The 21,059-nt window shown below is 42.7% G+C and overlaps 1 protein-coding gene across 1 annotated transcript; it reads right to left on the bottom strand.

Moving 5' to 3' along the window:
• Positions 1-1,862: 1,862 nt before the first annotated feature.
• xpo5 (exportin 5) lies at positions 1,863-20,635 on the bottom strand. The gene is made up of 33 exons (XM_080017027.1): positions 20,465-20,635; positions 19,601-19,722; positions 19,441-19,510; positions 19,217-19,354; positions 18,604-18,786; positions 18,126-18,152; positions 17,832-18,017; positions 16,712-16,788; positions 16,570-16,614; positions 16,348-16,447; positions 16,036-16,119; positions 15,815-15,940; positions 14,411-14,501; positions 13,935-14,063; positions 13,212-13,327; positions 12,942-13,097; positions 12,064-12,105; positions 11,887-11,976; positions 11,082-11,281; positions 10,897-10,999; positions 7,513-7,694; positions 7,269-7,369; positions 6,999-7,095; positions 6,612-6,748; positions 6,061-6,158; positions 5,507-5,553; positions 5,007-5,119; positions 4,475-4,534; positions 4,285-4,376; positions 3,953-4,060; positions 3,073-3,210; positions 2,367-2,531; positions 1,863-2,108 (listed from the first exon to the last, which is right to left on the bottom strand). The coding sequence occupies exons 1-33, from the start codon at positions 20,564-20,566 to the stop codon at positions 1,962-1,964; spliced, it is 3,672 nt and encodes a 1,223-aa protein (XP_079873153.1). The 5' UTR covers positions 20,567-20,635; the 3' UTR covers positions 1,863-1,961.
• Positions 20,636-21,059: the final 424 nt, after the last annotated feature.

Raw genomic sequence — 21,059 nt, forward strand, 5'->3', positions numbered from 1 at the left:
TCTTCCCAACACCAGTTCATTTTTTTTTTTGTGTGATTTTATAAATGGCAAAATATAAAACAGCACTACACTCATTTGTACAAGAGCCACATTTTATTGTTAAAAAAAAAAAAAAAAAAAAAAAATGGCCTGAAGGTGATATCAATAACAGACAATCAAGGTTCCACACACACACACACACACGTTATGTATTCACGATTCATTTCTAGGTGTTAAAAGAGATCAACTTGTTGGCATGAAACCCAAATGAGTTGCCTCCCGTTTATTTGGGATTGCGCCACAGCTACGAAACCCAGTAAAACACACGCAAAAAAAAACAAAACCGAAGGTCAAATTGGAGCGTAACACCACACCGCTGGGTGAGCACAAGCCAAGCATCCCTTCGAAACAAACCCGGGAATGTACGGTTCGCCGCAGAAAGTAGGGACACGGTCACAAAGATTTGAAGAAAAAGGTGAAAAAACTTTTTCTTTAGTCGTAAGACGTCACCGTCTTCAAGTCAAATACAACATATTCGTGAGTTCCTCCCAGAATTTTTTATTTTTTTTTTTAATCTCCTCACACAATGCTAATTTAACAATTAGTGCAGGTTAACAAGTGATATGTTCAGCATTTTGGCACTAACTGGTTGTTAACTTGCACTGTGGTGTACAAGCAGGTTGTGCTGTGGTAAGAGTGCAAATCACGACTGTTGTTAACCAAGTGCGTTACTTCCTAAATAGAAAAGAACAGTTTATCCGATTAGAACCACAGGGGCGGGAGTTCATTAATTCCAATATTCCGCCGTTACAGTACATTTCAATCAGAATGTGAGTTATCGCCTCTTTCTTTTTTTTGGGAGGGGGGAAGATTATACCTGAGGTACCATTTGCAAATCCTTCATGAAAAAGAAAAAAAAAAAAACAACTGCAAAGTGTGTAATTAAATATAAATGTATGTACTTGTACGCCAGAGTTTCTCCTAGAGTTGTATTGAGTCAGAGTGTCCTTCCAGCCTCGACGCTGCAACGCCACACCACTGACATTTACTTGGAAAAATAGAAATGAAGCTCTTGGGTTGCTCATAAGCTTATCTTTTGCGGACGACTAAATTCTTCAATTCGTCTCGCCTTTGACGAAGCATCGTAATGCAAGTGTTCCATACACAGAGGTAAGATGATAACTGATAAAACAGAATGAGAGTTTAAATTAACGATGAATAAGGATAGTGTTCTACGTTTACCTGAGCTGTCGCTCACTCTTCACTGAGTACTCAAATCTGAGTAATTACGTCCTGACTGGACTCGAGGGTTAGCCTCAATACGCTTGGGGCTAGGCTTAAATTATTGGAATTTACGCGTCACGTAAAGAGCTAGAGGTGCAGCACTAGAGAATGTTACACAGTGCTCCTTTATGAATCGGACATTCTCAAAGTTTCAATCGTTAAAACTCTGGTTTCCGGTTCACACTATATTCCAATTTCATATCGGAAACGAAAATGGGAAAATTTCCTACTTTTGAAAAATAAACTGACACCAGCCGGCCAGTATAGCGTCATAATAAGCAACATTATTAATCGTCACATTTTCTACGGTCACCCTATCTTTAATGTATCAGGCCAGCACTTAGTCGCAACGTTTCCTCTCATACTGAAACACTAAGGAATGTAGAGGAAATACACCAGGTATTTGAATAGCATATATGATATGCAGTACTAAATAATGAAAATGACGCGTTCACACCAACTCAGAATAACAAATTAAAACTTCTAAACGTGAGAAACCGGTTGAAAAATGACCTTGAGAAACCAGAAACGAAGAAGAGTGACAAATGAGGGAGAAATATCCTGTCGGGGAATAGAATAAATCAGTAGTAGTTATGCGGTTTTGAGGAGCTCGGCATTCTCCCGCTGCAGATCGGCAGAGGAAACGCAGTGTTTACATGTTGAATTACAGTCCAGGTCTGTTGGCGCAGTACTGTGCGCTAGAGGGGGTTACGCTCGAGGGAGAAGAGCGTTTCCAACCCCAGCGGTTCATTCTTCTGTATATCCTTCTCTATCTTGGGCTTTTTAAACAGAGACGGCAGATTCCGAATGTGGACCTCCTTTTTGAACTGCTGGCACAGAGCTTTCTGTGAAGGGAGCGGAGCAGAAATCACAAGTTAACACAGAGCTGCTGAACATGCTGTTCACATGTTATTAATATTATATTATCATTACTCTGAAGTAAAATGACTCTGTGATTTTGCTTGCTGCTGCAGAAAATCTAGAAGCCCGTTAAAATCGCAGTGGGGAGGAATTCCACCATTACATCCATGACAGTATTGACTCAGCAGTCTTCAGTGGCATTAAGGGAAACACTGCCCCCCAGTGGCAAATGGTGGCATTACCCCAACAGTGCCGGCGATGAGCTTCTTGAACTGGTCTTTCCTCTTCTTCTCTCCAAACCTCTGTGCGGCGGGGTCCATCAGCCTGTGATCGTACTGGTCCAGAGCCTGCACGTTGAGGTTCGGGATCTGGGTCATCACAGTTCTCAGCTCTGCGTAGCGAGGCCGCTGGAATCCAGAGAAATGCAGAAAAAGCTTCAGAAAAACTGCACGCACAACACACAGTTTGCACTTTCTTATGATTGATATTTATTTTTCGTCAATATTCCACTCCCTAACTGAGAGTTATATTTTCTGAATTTCGATTTTGGAGCCATTTGCTATCCGTGTTTCTTGAAAACAGTGAGTGAACACAATCAGCCAAATGTCAGCCTGAGTTTGATATGCAATAAAAAACTAACCTTTCAAATAGGTCCAGTAGCAATATCTTAGTAGTAATTTTCCTTGACCTAAGATTCAAACTGAACTAGCATACTTCAACAATACATTTTTACATTTTGAGCCATCACAGAGAAATAATCATGGAGGAAGTCAAGATATGGACTGTTTTTTGTCCAAATATTTCACGAGGAGGGAATAATCAACAAATGTCCTTTAAACAAAAGATTCCACACTCCATTTCACATATACCACACCCAAGCGGTAAAAAAAAGGAATCAAAGGAGAAGGATGGGGCAGAAATAAAATATAAGATATGATGCCCTCTCACCAGAGCTTCGTAGATGAGCATGGCGAGTTGCGTCAGAGAGCTGTTGCAGACCTCGTGCTGGCCGTGCATCTGCAGACCCTTTAGGACGCTGATGAAGAACCATGTGACTGCTTCCGATAGGAGGTTTCCCCCAATAACCTGGTAGAGGTGCAAAGAGAGATGTCATTATCTGTTCAACCAAACAAAATCTCTCTCCCTCCATCCCCCCTCGAGTGTGCTGTTCTTTATTGAGAATGTTCATCTATATCGTCATTTTACCAATCACCGGTAACTATTCTGCCTCCTTCTCATATGGTGGAAAGGGCCCCGAAGCCACCCCTGAGTCCCGCATAAGACACCCCACGGCTGCAGGAAAGCCCCAAGCACCCCGCCCTGCAGCCACAGAAGACCCCACTTTCCCCCAGAGAAGCCGGAAGCCCGCGGTGCAACACTCAAGCCCGGCCCTGCGAAGCATAACTCAGTCCCAGGGAGCACGAGGAGACCCTGCACCCCTGAGGCGCACACATACAACCCACCCCCATGTGGCACAAGACGCAGCCGCAGGTGCAGGTGCAGAACCCGGGCCGCGGGTGCCAAGCACAGACTGCAGGCCCGGAGCCAAGTCCAGCGCCAACGGACCGACTGAACCACCCGAGCCGGCCGGAACCCCATGCCCACCCGCGCCCCGCGAGGCCCGCCCTTCCGCAGCCGATCAGACTCCCCACCCGGCCGCGAGCCCCGAGCGCCGAAAAGCTTTTTTATAAAGAGCCAGCAAAAATAAAGTAGTAAATATACACATTTTTCAACAAAATAATCGTATGCATTACCTCTTCAAGTCATTAGCATGAAGGCGATCCCGACATAACATTAAGATTAAGGCTTGATTCCTTCACTTATTTACCTGTCGGAGCAAGCTCCAGCAGACCATGGAAGCCGTGCGGTGGCAGTTAGTTGTGTCTTTCCACGACAGAGCAGTGAAGGAGATGATCAACAGGTTCATATAAATGTCCTGGGTAGAGGGGAGAATTTCAGAAACATCTGAAGGTTATTCAATATTGCTTCCCAACTCGACGGCACCTCAGCTGTCTTTGCTCTTTTCAACATACCATCAAGTATACAGACGCTGACATGGCAAGACCTTTTCCAGCCCTTCCGACCCAAGTCAATATTCTACCACAAAAATGTCAAGTAAGAGTACAATCGGTAATGATCTAAATTGCTTTATGTACTGACCTCGTGTTTGACCAAGCATTTCCCCAGCTCCGTCAGCTCATCGGAGGGCTGGGCGGGAGTCGCTGTCGGGGCGACGTCTGTCATCTCTTCTTCTGCAAGAGCACATTCACACACAAGTGTTAAAAGGACCAATTCATCAGAAAAGAAAAAAGCTACCCCCTGGAGTAAAACCCCACAATTTGACTCTTACCATCGATTTCTTCCTTATTCACGGCCGGTTCAGGCACTTTTCTGGAAATACAGCTCATAGCTGTGGGGAAGAGGAACAAAATTAGATCAGCCAATAACTAAATCATCTGGTCTCCTGAGGTGTTATATTTAATTATTAATTTTAAGTTATCACAGTTCCTGCCCTTTAGGTTTCAATGGGTAAGCAATATAGGACTGGCTAAATATCCCACACACTGAGGCTTGAGAAGTGGAAAGAGCCACAGAAGAGGAAGCCGATAACCGGAGATGTTCTTACAACACCTGAGATTCGGAGGCATTTAATGACCAAATTATAACACCTAAGTAGTTACAAATACTAATATTTTCAGCACCACAAATATAGCGTTCAAATAAATCGGTCAGTAGAAACCGGTGTTGCTCTATGGCTCTCTAAACTCCAAATGAACAAACATGATTCTGAGGTTCGGAGCGTCTTTTTAAGGGAAGATTGATTAAAGAACAACCGTGACACAAGCAAATCAAACAATCTCTAACAATAACCCGAGACTTACTGAGCAGTTCCAGCAATTCTCTGGTGACCAGACGCACGAGCTGCTCCTCCACGATTTCCTTGGTTACCTGACTGGCGTCGGACACAACCGCCTCCTCCTCCTCCTCGTCCTCGCTGCGACACCACAGACCAACAGACATCCCACTTACAGTCAAATTTGTAATTGGGCACGGTGAAGCACAAAACGGCCAAAAAAAAACCCCAAAAAAAAACAAAACAAAAAAAAAAAAAAAACAGGTCGCTCTTCAACGTTGTAAAGTCAAGTTAGTGATTTTTATCGGTAAAACATAACGTGCAACAGCTTTTAGTCCCAATGAAGAGGTAAAACATTTAAGTGAGGATGCTCACGCAAAGAAAGGGGTGACTTTCAGCTCGCGTATTAAGACAAATATCAGGACCAAAACCATGTTATATCAACCATCAGCCAGCGACCAACACTAACCCCTTCACCCAAATCAAATCCATCCATTCCAGACTGAACATCTGCTCAGAATAACTTACTTTGCAGCACTTCGCTGGTTAATGACCTCCCACTTCACTTTGAGTCTCTGCAGTAGATACAGAAGCAAAAAACGTTATAATTGTTATTGTCATTTTAACAGTGAGGTCATATCAGATGTAGACTTAATTCAATACTAAGGGAAATTTAGGGGAATTCACAATTATTAACAAATCGTTACATAATTTCCCTGATCGCATTTATTTGGGCTGAGCAAGATCATTTCAGAAAATTGGTAAGATTCAAACAATCGTGTTTCCGTTCACATTTAAAGGGAATTTTAAGCCAATGTGAGAAATGTTGCGGCAAATAGTAAACATTTATATGTTCAATGCAGGTAAATGTCTCTCCTACATGAGGCAGATTCATTCATCATTCATTATTTCAATATTATATATAAAACAAAAAGTAAACAACAGTTTAAGGGAGATAAATGAACAATGAGCAACTTTACAGAATAGACATTTGAATCAACAACAAACATCTGTGGGAAAGGACTATACATCCAGAAATTAGGATAGTAGACTAATAGACTTGCTGGGACTGTGACACTGACCTGCAGCATGTAGGCGAACAGGGGGCCCAGCAGGGGGAACAGGAGGCTGTTGTAGTATTCTTTGGGGCAGGAGAGCACCAGCGGCTTCAGAAACACCCGTACACAAGTTAAGGAAGAAGAAGAAGAATCCTTATTCGTCACACGGCACACCGCGCATTCATGCAGTGACGGCGACCAAGTCACACGGTTCAAATGGTGGCCGGTGAAATCTGCATTTAACCCATCCTGGCTGGTCCTGGGGGGCAGCCAGGAGCAGTAGGCAGTGGGCAGTGGGCAGCATACAATGACGCGCCCGGGAATCTGGTTACAAATGTCCATCGCTGGTCAGACAGTGTTGTGCATGTTTTTGGTGGGGGTCCATTGGAACGTTAAGGAGGAAACCCCGTGTGAGCATGGGGAACATGTGAACTCCACTCAGAAAGGACCCTAATCGGCAGGAATCGAACCCAGGACCTTCTTGCTGTGAGGCAGCAGTGCAATACACTGCGCCACCAACCCGGGCCAAACCAAACCGCTGAACATAGCGCAGAAACGCATCCAAGTAAGGATATGAAGCATGGGGCGAATCCTGTGATCGGGCACGTGGTCGAGGGAGAAGAAGACCGAGCCGATTAACTTCTCAACCAGCCCTTCGATGGTGTAGAAGTCCTGCTGCAGACACTGGCCGGCGTTCCCCAGGATCAGGAAGCTGCCGAGCAACGGAGAAGAAAAAAGAAAAAGAAAAAAATGGAACATCAGAAAATCAAAAATCCATTTAACAAGTATGTTTTGTAAACCGTGCTGTATATTTCTTAGACTTGCAAGCCCTGTGAGACTGTACTGGGATTAAAGAAATAGAAATAAACTTTACTTGAAGTGACAATTTCTCACACCTTAAAGAAAAACTTCAGGATTTTTTTTAAGTTTATTCAGTTGAGAGGAACACGATTCTTTCTCACCTTCTTTCATACGCTTTGCAGAAAAATCCTTGCATCCGCTCCAGGTGACCTTTATTCATCGAGGAGTCATACATGTCTACCAGAGGCTGGAGGAGACCTAAAATAATCAGAACAACAAACAACACCATTGATCTGTTGTTTTTTTTTTAGTTTTTTTTTTACAACATTATTATTATATACAATATTATTATTATTATTTTTATTATTATAACAAAAACATATATAACTCAATATTGACGTAAATCCCAGAAAAAGCTTGGTCTGACTCACCAAGGACAGTGTTCTTTTCCCCATCTACCAGCTCATAGGCCATGGAGTAGCTATGACTAAGGCGAGCCATGTTCTCTGGCATGAAGAGAATATGTTGAGTTCTGCAGTAAAAATTTGAGAGTGGGCAAAGCGGAGCGATTAAAACGACTATTATTGTCAAATAGTGCATAAATGCGACACGAATATTTCTTAATGCATGCAATTTGTAACACAACGATGCAATGCACTCCGTTTCCAGGCCTACCTGATGAGAGCGAGCAGGTTGGGCAGCACAGCGAGAACTTGGCTGCCACAGGGATTCCTGAAGATGGGAGCTCCAGAGGCGGTGTAGCCGACCACATACCCCCCGGCCTTGGCTTCCTCCAGGTCTGCTGGCCAGCACGCCCTCTTCACGACGCCCAGGATGGCGGACAGACAAGAACCCAACTGGACAGAAAACAGAGAATAGTGTTGGGTCGTTAGCGAAACAATTCGTTCTATTTGACCGAATCCTTGAAGTGAACGAAATGAACTGAATCCTCAAACAAAACGATTGGCTTGTTTGAGTCTCAGCCAAAAGCTACTGCAGGAGGTCGTTCGCGAACCAATCGGTGAAGGAATCTAAAGAACTGGCGGAAATAGTTCAGAGGCAGTTTCCGCCAGTTCTCTTAGTTCCTTCCATTCATTCATTGATTCCCTCTTTTAGTTGGGATGCTGTTATTTCAAACCCTATTGTGCAGACATCACACTTTATATATATATATATATATATATATATATATATATATATATATATATATATATATATATATATATATATATATATATATATATATATATACATACATACATACAGTGGGGCAAAAAAGTATTTAGTCAGCCACCAATTGTGCAAGTTCTCCCACTTAAAAAGATGAGAGAGGCCTGTTATTTTCATCATAGGTAAACCTCAACTATGAGAGACAAAATGAGAAAAAAAATCCAGAAAATCACATTGTCTGATTTTTAAAGAATTTATTTGCAAATTATGGTGGAAAATAAGTATTTGGTCAATAACAAAAGTTCATCTCAATACTTTGTTATATACCCTTTGTTTGCAATGACAGAGGTCAAACGTTTTCTGTAAGTCTTCACAAGGTTTTCACACACTGTTGCTGGTATTTTGGCCCATTCCTCCATGCAGATCTCCTCTAGAGCAGTGATGTTTTGGGGCTGTCGCTTGGCAACACGGACTTTCAACTCCCTCCAAAGATTTTCTATGGGGTTGAGATCTGGAGACTGGCTAGGCCACTCCAGGACCTTGAAATGCTTCTTACGAAGCCACTCCTTCGTTGCCCGGGCGGTGTGTTTGGGATCATGTTTGATGTCATGCTGAAGCATGACGTTTCCACCCCCATGCTTCACAGTAGGTATGGTGTTCTTTGGATGCAACTCAGCTTTCTTTCTCCTCCAAACACGACAAATTGAGTTTTTACCAAAAAGTTCTATTTTGGTTTCATCTGACCATCTGACATTCTCCCAATCCTCTTCTGGATCATCCAAATGCTCTCTAGCAAACTTCAGACGGGCCTGGACATGTACTGGCTTAAGCAGGGGGACACGTCTGGCACTGCAGGATTTGAGTCCCTGGCGGCGTAGTGTGTTACTGATGGTAGCCTTTGTTACTTTGCTCCCAGCTCTCTGCAGGTCATTCACTAGGTCCCCCCGTGTGGTTCTGGGATGTCACCGTTCTTGTGATCATTTTGACCCCACGGGGTGAGATCTTGCGTGGAGCCCCAGATCGAGGGAGATTATCAGTGGTCTTGTATGTCTTCCATTTTCTAATAATTGCTCCCACAGTTGATTTCTTCACAACAAGCTGCTTACCTATTGCAGATTCAGTCTTCCCAGCCTGGTGCAGGTCTACAATTTTGTTTCTGGTGTCTTTTGACAGCTCTTTGGTCTTGGCCATAGTGGAGTTTGGAGTGTGACTGTTTGAGGTTGTGGACAGGTGTCTTTTATACTGATAACGAGTTCAAACAGGTGCCATTAATACAGGTAACGGGTGGAGGACAGAGGAGCCTCTTAAAGAAAAAGTAACAGGTCTGTGAAAGCCAGAAATCTTGCTTGTTTGTAGGTGACCAAATACTTATTTTACAGAGGAATTTACAAATTAATTCATTAAAAATCCTACAATGTGATTTCCTGGATTCTTTCCCCCCAACTGTCTCTCATAGTCGAAGTGTACCTATGATGAAAATTACAGGCCTCTCTCATCTTTTTAAGTGGGAGAACTTGCACAATTGGTGGCTGACTAAATACTTTTTTGCCCCACTGTGTGTGTGTATATATATATATATATATATATATATATATATATATATATATATATATATATATATATATATATATATATATATATAATTTTTTTTAGGACGGTTTAAAATACTGGACATTTATCATTTACAGGAAAATAAACAGACCGGATGAAAATAAGGATAATAAGAATAATAATATTATTATTATTATTATTATTATTATTAATATTGTGTTGGAAACCGGGACATTTACTGTTTTAGAGCAATTTGTCCGGACTCAGGACACACAGCTGGGACAATCCCGGACAGACTGGGACGTCTGGTCACCGTACTTAGAAGTCTCATATGCTGTGGTACATCGTAGCACATTTCTTAAATAACATAGAGCCTATATCCAGACCTTAATTGATTTGGAGGGAGGGCAAAAGTGGGGTGTCAAACTTGTTTTGACATTGTTATCCGCCAGCAGTCTCCCTGCACAGACTTGGGCGGCAGGAAAGACTCACTGACAGTGAGTCACCACGAATGATTCGTTCAGTGACTCACTGAACGGATCCCACTGCAAGAAGGAATCTCGCCAACGTGAGAATCACCGGAAATCGTTTGCGATTCAGTGAACGAATCAGCGAACTCATCTTTTTAGTGAATTGAATCAAAAGATTTGTGTCCACTGAAAGGTTTCAGAACGCCCACCACTAACAGAGACGTTGGGCACTTCAATGTGACTTCCACACAAAACATGGCACAAAGTGGCTAGTTAAAAATTAAAGAGGTACTACGCACCAGAATGTTTTGGTTTTTTTAGCTGTAAACTGGAATATGACATTGATATAAACATTTCTGTACAAATGTGATCAAATGGGCTCAGCACACAATATACTGGTTTTAATCAGCACTAAGTGTGCAGGGAGGTTACAGAAATAGATAGAACAGCACTTAAACTGGTCCAAGTGAAATAGGAAATCCCATTGCACTCAATGTAATATTAATCAAAATTATATTTAAGTTATTGTGAGTTATTTTCATATTTAACTTTTTTCTTCCCACAGATGTTGAGATACTAGGACCTAGGGTTAGCAAATAGCATTGAACCAAAGCAATAGATATACTTTTATTTTCTTATCAGTTGAAGTGAGGCCAGGGGAAGTCAGGAATTGGAATAAAGCTAAATATTACTGTTTTCCTCCACAGGACTTTAGAGAGATAAATAAAGGTAAGCCAAGAAATATTTAAGACGTAAGACAATGTAATACTTATGAGGACTCTTCATTAGTAAACCTGAGTTGACCACAAATGAAGATCCCCCCCCCCCCCACTAAATGGCGGACACTGACATGAGAATCCATTCTTACCTTTGACCTGTTGATGCCGGTTGTATCTATATCTTTCCACTGCTCAGTGATCTCCTCATCAGCACCGACGTACGACAGGAACAGCGCGGGGTCATTCAACACGCTGGGAAACGAAATCAAAGTTACCTCTCGATAACAAAGCAAAAGAGAAGCACATACGTTTGTGAGAGTCAAAGAAGACCCACTACTTAATCTCCTCTGAGGTCCAGTGAGTGATCATCGGAGCCATGAGCTCCTCCAGGAAGGCTTGCTGCTTGGCAAAGTCTTTGAACTGGTTACTCAGGAGCACCAGGGCCTCCATCAGCGCCGTCTTCTCCATTTGCATCAGCAGGGTGTCGTTGGAGAACAGAGTCTTGATGTGGTTGTACAGCATGTCGAAACAAGGCTGTGGAGAAGGGATGGGGAGCAGGTGACAGCACTTGCAAAAGTGGTAGGACGGTCACCGATAATATTTTGGAAATTCAGTATCAGGCAGTATTCTATAAAGCTGTGGTCCTCAACATTGGGGTCTGGGAGTCCTCCAGGGGTCCTTTAAGAGTTTCCAGAGGATCCCCTTAAACTTCGCTATTATTTCATTTACAAGACAGTAGCGCAATTAGAGAATGTAATTACTGTTTTGATCATTTTTACTCTTATCTCCATAAACACAATACAGACATCTATCGACATTTATCAAATGGGGTCTAGGGCCTAATGCATATCAAATTGGGATGATGAAAAAGGATAGGAGCCAATGCTGTAAAGTAGTAAAATAACCGGAGTTACTTGAGTCTGGGCCCATTTTGTCAAGTCTTAAAGTGGATGCTCTCTTTAAATATTATGAAAGTGAACCCAATTTTCTCGCATGTTCCCATGTTCTCGCCGTTCTCTGGATGAGAGCAGATCAAAATACCAATTTTGAGTTGATTCTAACCAAGAATTAATTGTCATAGAGGAAGCATAGCAGCCCTAAATAGTGATAAGTCGCGTCAAGGTGCAATGTTCGCTCACCAAAATCAACTGCGAGTGATCTCGGCACATTTTAATGATGGAAGCACTGGCGTGTCTCCTCACATTCTTCACAGCCCTCGACCGGGGTGCCTGGAGAGGGCAGCTGGATCGTTAGCTCCTTTGTCACATATCAAGTAAAGGGACGACTCGTTTGTAGCAGCTAAAACAACAACTCACCTTGCAGTCTTTGACAATATCAAAAGTGATTGTTGTCAACACCTAAGGGTGAGAAAGAATATTAATAGCGTTATTGCATATATTATATTCGTCAATGTGCATTGACGAATGACCACACACACGCGTGCGCACACACAATGTTTAAAGTGATAATTTATATATATTATAAACTTAATTGAGCTGACACTTCAGAATAAATAGTGATTCAATGTGAATGGCTGTTCTTTTTGAATGGTGGTTCCTTCATATGCTGTTGGCATTGATGGTGGCCGGGTCTGCCTTTTGCGCCAAGAATATAATGATTGGGCACCCCACAAGAAGTGAATGGCATGTTGGTTATGCGTAACGGTAACAACTTGGATGTTGGAAAAAAGATTTGCAGGTAATTCTAATAGTGAATCCACCCAACACAGACAATCTTACGGATTTCCACTTCAACACCAAGCATGAATGCATTGAGTGTATTTTGGCGACGCGTGTAGAAGAAGAATCTTACACACACACACGCACGCACACACGCGCCCAGGAGCAGTGGGCAGCATTCGTCTACGTGACCGGGGACCTGGTACCAAATGTCCATCGCTTGTCGGACGATGATGTGTGCATGTTTTTGGTGGGGGTCATTACTGATGTTAGATGGAGGAAACCCCATGTGAGCACGGGGAGACCATGCAAACTCCAACATGCAAGCTCCTATTTGGGAGATAACCCGCCGGAGCACGGTGCCAACAGCGCCCAAGGCGGAAATCGAACCCAGGAGCTTCTTGCTGTGAGGCAGCAGTGCAATGCACTGTGCCACCGTACCACACATACAGATGCTTTTACTGAAGAAAGGAAGGAATTGTGAAATATATATATAAATAAATGTCTTGACCAACCTTATTGAGGACCTGGGGCAGGAAGTGTGGTCTGTGCACGATAAAGGGGAAGAGGGCGGAGACGCTGGTCAGCAGGCAGGACAGGATAAGCGGGTCTTTGGTTTCATAATTCAGCACGGCCTGCAGCAGCTCGACACCCTGGTCTATGGGCAACTCCTACACAGCAACAGAGAGTGAGAGGGCAGACATGAATATGGTTAGAATAGTCACCCATATTTTTCAATGTTTTGCCATTCTGGTTTGCGTCCCCCCCTCCCCCACAGCTGCTACCTCCTTCGGCAGATTTCTAAAGGTCTGATTGACCACACAGTCTGTAAAAACTGTCATGGCCTCCCACTGAACCACTGACGGGGAGTGGATGGAACACAGGCCTTCCGCCGTCTTACCTAAGAAGAAGCAACAGAGAGCGGAGGGGAGAAGTGAGGCGAGGAGGGTTTGATGCTATGTGGAAGGACTCATGAACATTATTTCTGTCTTCTGGTATGACTTGGGTTTTCATTTGAATTGTCAGCTGCAGAAAAGAACGCTTGCTGTGTGCACTTAGCTGTCAATGAAAGTCTGTTCTAGCTCACTTGGCTGCTGCAAGATTCACTATCTAATCTAATGTAGTCTGCTCGGATTCCCCACTGCACACGCAAGCTGGTGTCATTCTGGCACCTTGGTGCTTTTATAGTATATTTTAAAACACAAGAAATATTTGGGAAACAATAATTAGCATTGTGGATATTACGACCATTCATTAGAACAGCTGGGAAAGTCTATGAAGTTTGGAAAATTGCATTATTTTACTGTAATGCAGTTTCTAAGACAACAATATCACATTAACATAAATCCCAGACGATATATAGTCAAACATCACAATATTGACAATCATAACGATAATATATAACCCAGCTCTAGTAGGCAGTCATGACAACAAAATCAAAAGTGCACAGTATTACCAGTTTCTCCCGATGCACAGGGTGGACACAAGTGAGGACACAGTGTACTCACCCATGGTGTCCCCAGTGGTTATTGGGCTAGTGAGCTGATACTGTAACCATTCTGCGGCCATCTGGAAGGCCTCCAGAGGAGCCAGGCGACAGGCCCCCCTCAACATGTCCATCTGTTGACCCCTAAAAGCTGCGGACATGAAGGATTGTGTTAAGGAAAAAAAAAAAAGTGAAAATCAACACACGCCATTATTTAAGTGGCAAAACATAAGATTGTCTGTTTAGGGTGGATTACACCACAAGTCCCAGAATTCCATTTGAAACTGCAAGGTTTTTTATTTTCTTCTTGTGGTCTTTATTTCCTCCCAACGTCTGGGTTTACCCTCATCTACATGATGCAAGGACATGGAAGGGCTGTTTCTTACAAAGTCAAACTAAATAAAGATTACATTTTTCCCCCAAAAAATCATCAATGGATTACCACTTTAATACTTACAATATGTAAAATGTCACTTATTTCTTATATATTATTCTTACACAGAAAAGCTGAGTTGAAGTCTGCATCGCTGTCAAAGTCGACACGGGAGTACTCGCAGCCTGGGCTGTCATTCCTGGAGGGAAAACCAGTCTGGGGAAAAAAAGAAAAAAGAAAATATATATATATTCATTAAGGGTCCGAATGATCGGATGAAAAGACTACCTGCTATGGATATTGTGTTTTGTCCGTTCAGATTGTCATCCGATCATTTTGAGTTTATATCCGTGATCGGAGAAATCATTGGGTACATCTGCTGTATCCGCAGCTCATTCACGACATGTCATAAAGTAGCAGCAACATAGTGCGACGTACCGTAAGAGAAGTCACACGGTAGCAATAACACCCGAGTGAGCGAGAAGTGTCTGCGGTGTGGAATTATTTTAAGATGGAGTGCAAAGGCAACACAGCGGAATGAAATATATGCGATGTGAGCATTTCGAGGCGGAGTGGTTGGAACTAACATGAAGGCACCATTCGTGGATTATTAAAAGTTTTGTACGACATACATAAGGTGAGGCATATCTATCTTTAGAATACTCAGAGACAGAGTGTGAGAGTGGCAAGAGTGTCCCTGTTACACATGGTTGAGCGAAACGCTCAACGCTTTTTGGTTGCATCCAAATATAATAAATACATCTACAATAAAAACACACAATTTGTTTTATTTGGAGAAACGGTGAACGTTTAATGCCGGATAACGGAGAACGGATCGCTTCATGCCACTCCAACTTGGGAGTTGCGCGTGGGCGTTCACGGAACGTGCATGCGGGAAGGAGCTCCCGTTCACCACACGAATAGGGACGGGCACCAAGCAAGAGCGAGAGAGGACACATACGTCGGGGAAAAAAAAAAACCCCAAAAAAACCTGTTTAACTCATTTTGGGATTCTGCGTGTGAGAAATATCAGGTGTGGCGTGTGAACTGGTTGATATGCATCAGTCTCACGGTCAAAGCGAGACTTGGCAGCTCTGTATAAAAATTATTAAAAACATCTATTAATAATACATTTTGCTAATGCGAGTAATAACCTGGAGCCGCAACTTAATAACCGGACCATCCGCACCACCACGTCCAAATATTCATATCTGCTTCCTCGCTGTGACGTGCATACGTCCACATACATCCTCTTTGTGTGCGCAAGAGAATGAGCTTTGTCCAACCCTGTGGTCCTGTGGACAGACGGGCGATATTTGATACTGTGAAAATATTGCATATGGTGGCAAATATGGCAATATTCAATATTGTTGAATATCGGCCCAAGCTTACCGATTGCGACTATTATGTGCTCTGCCCATCCCTAATATTCATGTTAAATAAGTAACGCTTGCTATTTTTTTTATTTTTTTATTTATTTTTTTAAACAAATGCTGGGATTTGCTGCACCGATTCTGCCGCTTTGGTACCTTGACTATGTTGGTCATGGTTGCTCTGAGGTACTTGGCGGCCATCTCCACCACCACCGGGACCTTGGACAAGATCTCATGTCTGTAGAGAGTTCCCCACGTTGTCTGCGTTGAAGACTTTAAAAACTGAAGCACAGAGGAATCACAATGATACAACCAGATACCGAGAGAACGTTCAGCGAGTTTATAAATAGTTTAAAACAATTTTGTTAAGTTCTCACCAGACTGGGGTGCGTAGTGAAGGCTAGCATAGCTTCCATGTACTTGCTGAGGTTTGCGGGCGGTTCCACCTCCACATCTAAACCCTGTGGACAGAACGTGACGGGTTTTTCACGGTGAACTTGGTCCTCAACAGAAGCTCTACATAGGCAGAAAAAGGTTTTTTTTATCATTGAATATAAACTAGAATCGGCAAGACACTATTTGTTTTTTTCCATATCCTGAAATTTTGAGTATCTGCAATTCAATATATCTTCCCTGCTATTTTTATTGATGCACTTTGCTTAAGACGGCCGTCTAAAAGTAAAACTTACCACCAATGAGCAGAGCTGGCTGCCCAGGGCACAAAGAACCTGGCACAGTCTCTTGAGGAAGACGTAGTGCCGCTCCACCACACCGACGGCCTCCACAGGTCTAGAGTAAAAATACACAAGAGTTAATGATTTCAGCCCTGATCAACACCGGTTAGATTGGCGTATCTTTTATTGTATATATTTTCACACAGTCAAACCCTCGACTTGCATGGTGTTACTTACTGTGCTGGGGAAGATTTGTTGCATATCACCGCACCATCTGCTGACCTGCAAGCACATGTTGGGCAAATTATAGAATACATATAGTGAGGAACGCCTGAGTGGGGGCGTATGGAGTGGAACAGTGCAGAGCATTACTACTCACTGGGCCGCAGAGAGAATGTAGTTTATGGCCACGTCATCAAACAGCAGCATGAAGGGTTTCCGGTCCTCCAGCTTACCCTGTGGGAGAAGGACACAGCAAGATTCAGAGATTTATTTGTCACATACATATACATACGTACATACATATATGCAGAAAAATGTCTTTGCAACGCACCCGGAGATTATGCACAATAGTTTCTAAACCAAACATAATAGCTAACCTAATTCCTACCTAGCTAACTAACTGAAACTAACTGATTCCTAAAACGTAATGCAGTTAGTGAATAGAATAATATAAATAAAATTAAATAAAAGACTCAAAAAGATAATACAAAGTGGGGGTACAAAATAGAAGGGAATAGAAATATGTATATGGGATAGGGTATTTGTATATACAGATATGTGCAGTAAAGTGCATGTGATTAAAGTGAGTATGGAGATATACAGTACAGTATACAACAGTACAACACAGCAATACAGTAACACCAAACAGAACAGCAATACAGTGCAGTATGCAGTAACCCAGAACCGTGATACAGTAACTTGCACACAGTATGCTACATGCAGTACAGTAAGGCAGAGGGGCCTTTCAGCAGTCACTAGTTTTATCACATAAGATTTAGGGCTGGGTGATATATTGTTATCATATCGTGATTTGAGAGCAGATATAGTCTGGGATTTTGGTTATCGTGGCACAGTTATAAGTCATTCAGGCTGCATTACACTAAAGTAATGCAATTCTCTGAACTTCATAGACCGTTCTAGATGTTTTAATCAGTGCTTATAAATAGTTGGTCATAATAGCCACATAACTATATTATTAATTCTCTTCGAGTTATACTGTATAGTAAACATGCCGTTATTTGCTTCTGTTCATTTGCTTCTGTTCATTTGCATGTTGAGGTTGTGTTGTTTTAGGATAGGCTTTTGTCCTTAATGTAATCTGCCTTGCCGGCTTCTAAAATTTGTATGGACGGTTAGGCACAAATGATTGGATATGTGCAAATACAAAGAAATAAATGACAAATAAATTGAGTATTGAACCCTGAACAAGCAACGATAACTATTCACACATGACTTTGTCATCTCAGCTTCTTCACCGGAGTTCCTCCGTCACTGACCTTGCGACTGATGGCGATGAGTAGGCACTCCGCAGCTTCCAGCTGCAGCTCCGTCTCGCTGAGCAGCAGGCAAAGCATCTCCAGCAGGCGACAGTTGTTGGCAGTAATGTGGGCCACGGCGACCCAGTCTATGTAGCCTGCTAGCGTGTTCAGAGCCGTTGCAGCAACTTGACAGTGGGCTTTGGCCTGTGTGGATGAAAAGAGAGCGACAAGACGGGGAGGCCTCACATTAGCTGTCAACGTAGGCAACACAAGTTTAAGAAGGGCTGCAGGGATCAAAAGATGTTCTCCTACCTGCAACTCCTGTCCAGGCATGCTTTTCTGCAGAGGGAAAACAATCACAAAATGAACTCATTAATCTTCATTACTTGAACGCTAGAACTCCTCGAACTTTCACCTATGTACATTTATGACAAAAAAAAAAACTTGATTACAGTTATAATTGACAGAAATCTTTTGAGCCAATACTGTCTTGTTTCATCTCAAAATGTGCACATAGATCTAGGATTGTGTGAAAATAATTGTGGTCATGTAAATAGATCGGCAAAAATAACAAGGCATTAATGAATATCATGGATCACCCTACATATTTGCAGATTACTTTTTTACATATCTGCAATTAAACTACACATTCAAAAATCTGTTTGCACAATCACACATTGTATTTAAATAATATAAGCTCCTTGGAAGTTGAATCAAGAAAATAAATCTTGAGAGGAAAAAAGAAAGTGAAGAGTGGAACGTTGGAGAAAGCGCTGGAGGCCGCACTGACCAGTCTGCGGTAGTCCTCGATGCTAAGCTGCAAGATGGCCAGTATGAAACTGAACAGGTTGTCCATGTTTTGGGTTAGCGTCTGCTGAATGTCTCGCCGCCGCTGGGTGGGCAACGTCTGGAAAGTGATCACATCCTCAGCCAGGCGCAGTAGGATCAACATCACCAGTTCTGCCTGAGCCTCCTAGGAGACAGGGAAGATGAAATGCAATTTGAGCATTACCCTATTTAGAGCCACTTGTTATTGCCCGTTATTTCTGAAAATCCAAATGATCAAACCTGATTAATACAGCCTAATCTTGTTGATTGTCAGATTCATATTCAGGCTCAGGACTTTTGATGAAAAGTTACATTTTTGGGGATATTAGCCCTTAGGAAGTATTTTGATCGACAAGGAACTGGGCCGGAAACGTAAATATACGTAATGTCCCATAATATCTGGACGCGACACCATTTTAGAAACAGAGAATGGAGGCGTCAGGCGCCAAACGTTAGGTAGTACAACCTTGACATGAAAAATAGAATGAGAAATAAATAAAGATCAACTGAATTACATTACATAATTTATGCAAACTCCATTCAAAGAGTCACATTTCCAGCGCCGAGTCACTCACCCCGAGGCTCGAGAGACTCTCCATCTCTTTCAGCATATCTGGCCAGTGTTGAGGCCACTCCCTCTTGATCATTTCCACTATGATGCGCGAGAGGACGTCTTTGATGTGCTTCTCTTCCTCCAGGATGGAGAGGGTCCCCTGAAGAGATTACAAGTCAGATTTTCAGGCTCCATGAGTGGTTTGGTCACTTCTCACTCGGCCCTCTTTTAAGTCAGACTTACATCAGTTAAGAGCTGCATGGCACAATCCTTCAACTGCACTTTCTCTTCCAGGCTCATGTTGTTCCATCGAAACCTGCCCCCAGTGCGATGAACAAAGCAACGTTGCAATTTACAGAGATGTTCATGTCATGCGCGCTTGACAACGTAAGATACCGTCACTCACTTGATGACGTGCTCCAAGATTTGAAGACCGAAGTGCCTCACTATAGACGTTTGGCTTTTCTCTGCCAACTTCAAGCCGCACAGGACAGAAAACGTGCACTTCTCTTTGAACTCTTCACAAAACTGTTGACACACAGAAGAGGTTGTCAACAGTTACACAGTGGGGTAGGGCTGGTATTATTCAAACATTTGAAACGCCTTGCAAGCCCCATGAATAAAATGGCTATAGTCTCAACAGCTGCTTCGGAAATGGGCTGGGGAACTCAGGAATTTAGGATTTATATGTAGACTACAGGATGATATGATAAGACAGTGGTAAAGAGGGAGATATATGCAATTATTGAGGATAATAGCACACATATACACATACATATGGGAAATTCCCTCCACAAGTTGCTAACATTAAACGTGGGTGTGTTTCATTGAGGTGTTACTGTTGCCCAGCTTGGACAACCCCGGCCCTGTTTCCTTCATGCTTCACACAGAAACAGCTCAATAAACAGACCCGCTGCACATGTGACTGGTTTCAGCTGTGTTTACTCTTCCGTGGCATGTCAACATGTCTGCTATGGAAATTGGGGTTTGGGTAACAACAACGCGCACTGGCCGGAACCGTGGATTTGGCAATTATTGAATATGCCAATTCACTGTGAACTGAACAATTTGTCTGCGTCAAAAAACTTAAAAGTTGTAGTTATTAGACAAATATTAGAAAGTCAGTGGGCGGCTACGCTGCTAATTGAACAGCTATGTACCGAACGGCGTGTGTAGGTACACACAGTGCGTTCCTATGGAAGGCTAGCTTCCCTGCTCCCGACACATTTACAACCGCTTGGCGAACGTTAGCCGGCTAGCGGTGTGCTACCTTCAGGGCCTCCAGTCGTATGATCTGGCTGGTTCCCGCATCCATCATCGCGTTCACAGCTTTGATAAGCTGCTCGCACATGGCGGCCACCTCGTCGGACATGATTTCAGCCTCTAGCCTCCGGGATTCCTGCAAGACGAACGGAGAGATGCCCTTATGCACGGTGCATGGAGGGGGACTGCACGCGTCTTCACCAGCGGAGCGTACGAAACGTGCCGCGGGGGCACACTGGGCCGTTTGGCTCGCCGTAGCTGGGGAACTCTGGGAGTTGGCGTTCCACGGCCGAGAGTCTCGTCAAGAATAGCAAGGGGTCCGCAGCAAATGTATTCTTATTCTTCTTATTCTTATTCTTATTATTCTTATTCTTATTCTTATTCTTATTCTTCTTATTCTTATTCTTCTTATTCTTATTCTTATTCTTATTCTTATTCTTATTCTTATTCTTATTCTTATTCTTCTTATTCTTATTCTTCTTATTCTTCTTATTCTTCTTATTCTTATTCTTCTTATTCTTATTCTTCTTATTCTTCTTCTTCTTCTTCTTATTCTTGTTCTTCTTCTTATTCTTCTTCTTCTTATTCTTCTTGTTCTTCTT

Source organism: Zeus faber (genome assembly GCF_960531495.2).
Source record: "Zeus faber genome assembly, chromosome: 16".
NCBI classification, from domain to species: Eukaryota; Metazoa; Chordata; class Actinopteri; order Zeiformes; family Zeidae; genus Zeus; species Zeus faber.

Excerpts from the sequence above, each read along its gene's own strand:
- xpo5 (XM_080017027.1), bottom strand. The coding sequence starts at position 20,566 with ATGTCCGACGAGGTGGCCGCCATGTGCGAGCAGCTTATCAAAGCTGTG. Across the intron at positions 4,535-5,006 it reads AGAATTGCTGGAACTGCTCA|CTATGAGCTGTATTTCCAGA; the intron begins GTAAGTCTCGGG and ends TCTTCCCCACAG. Across the intron at positions 2,109-2,366 it reads TCATCGCCGGCACTGTTGGG|AAAGCTCTGTGCCAGCAGTT; the intron begins GTAATGCCACCA and ends CTCCCTTCACAG.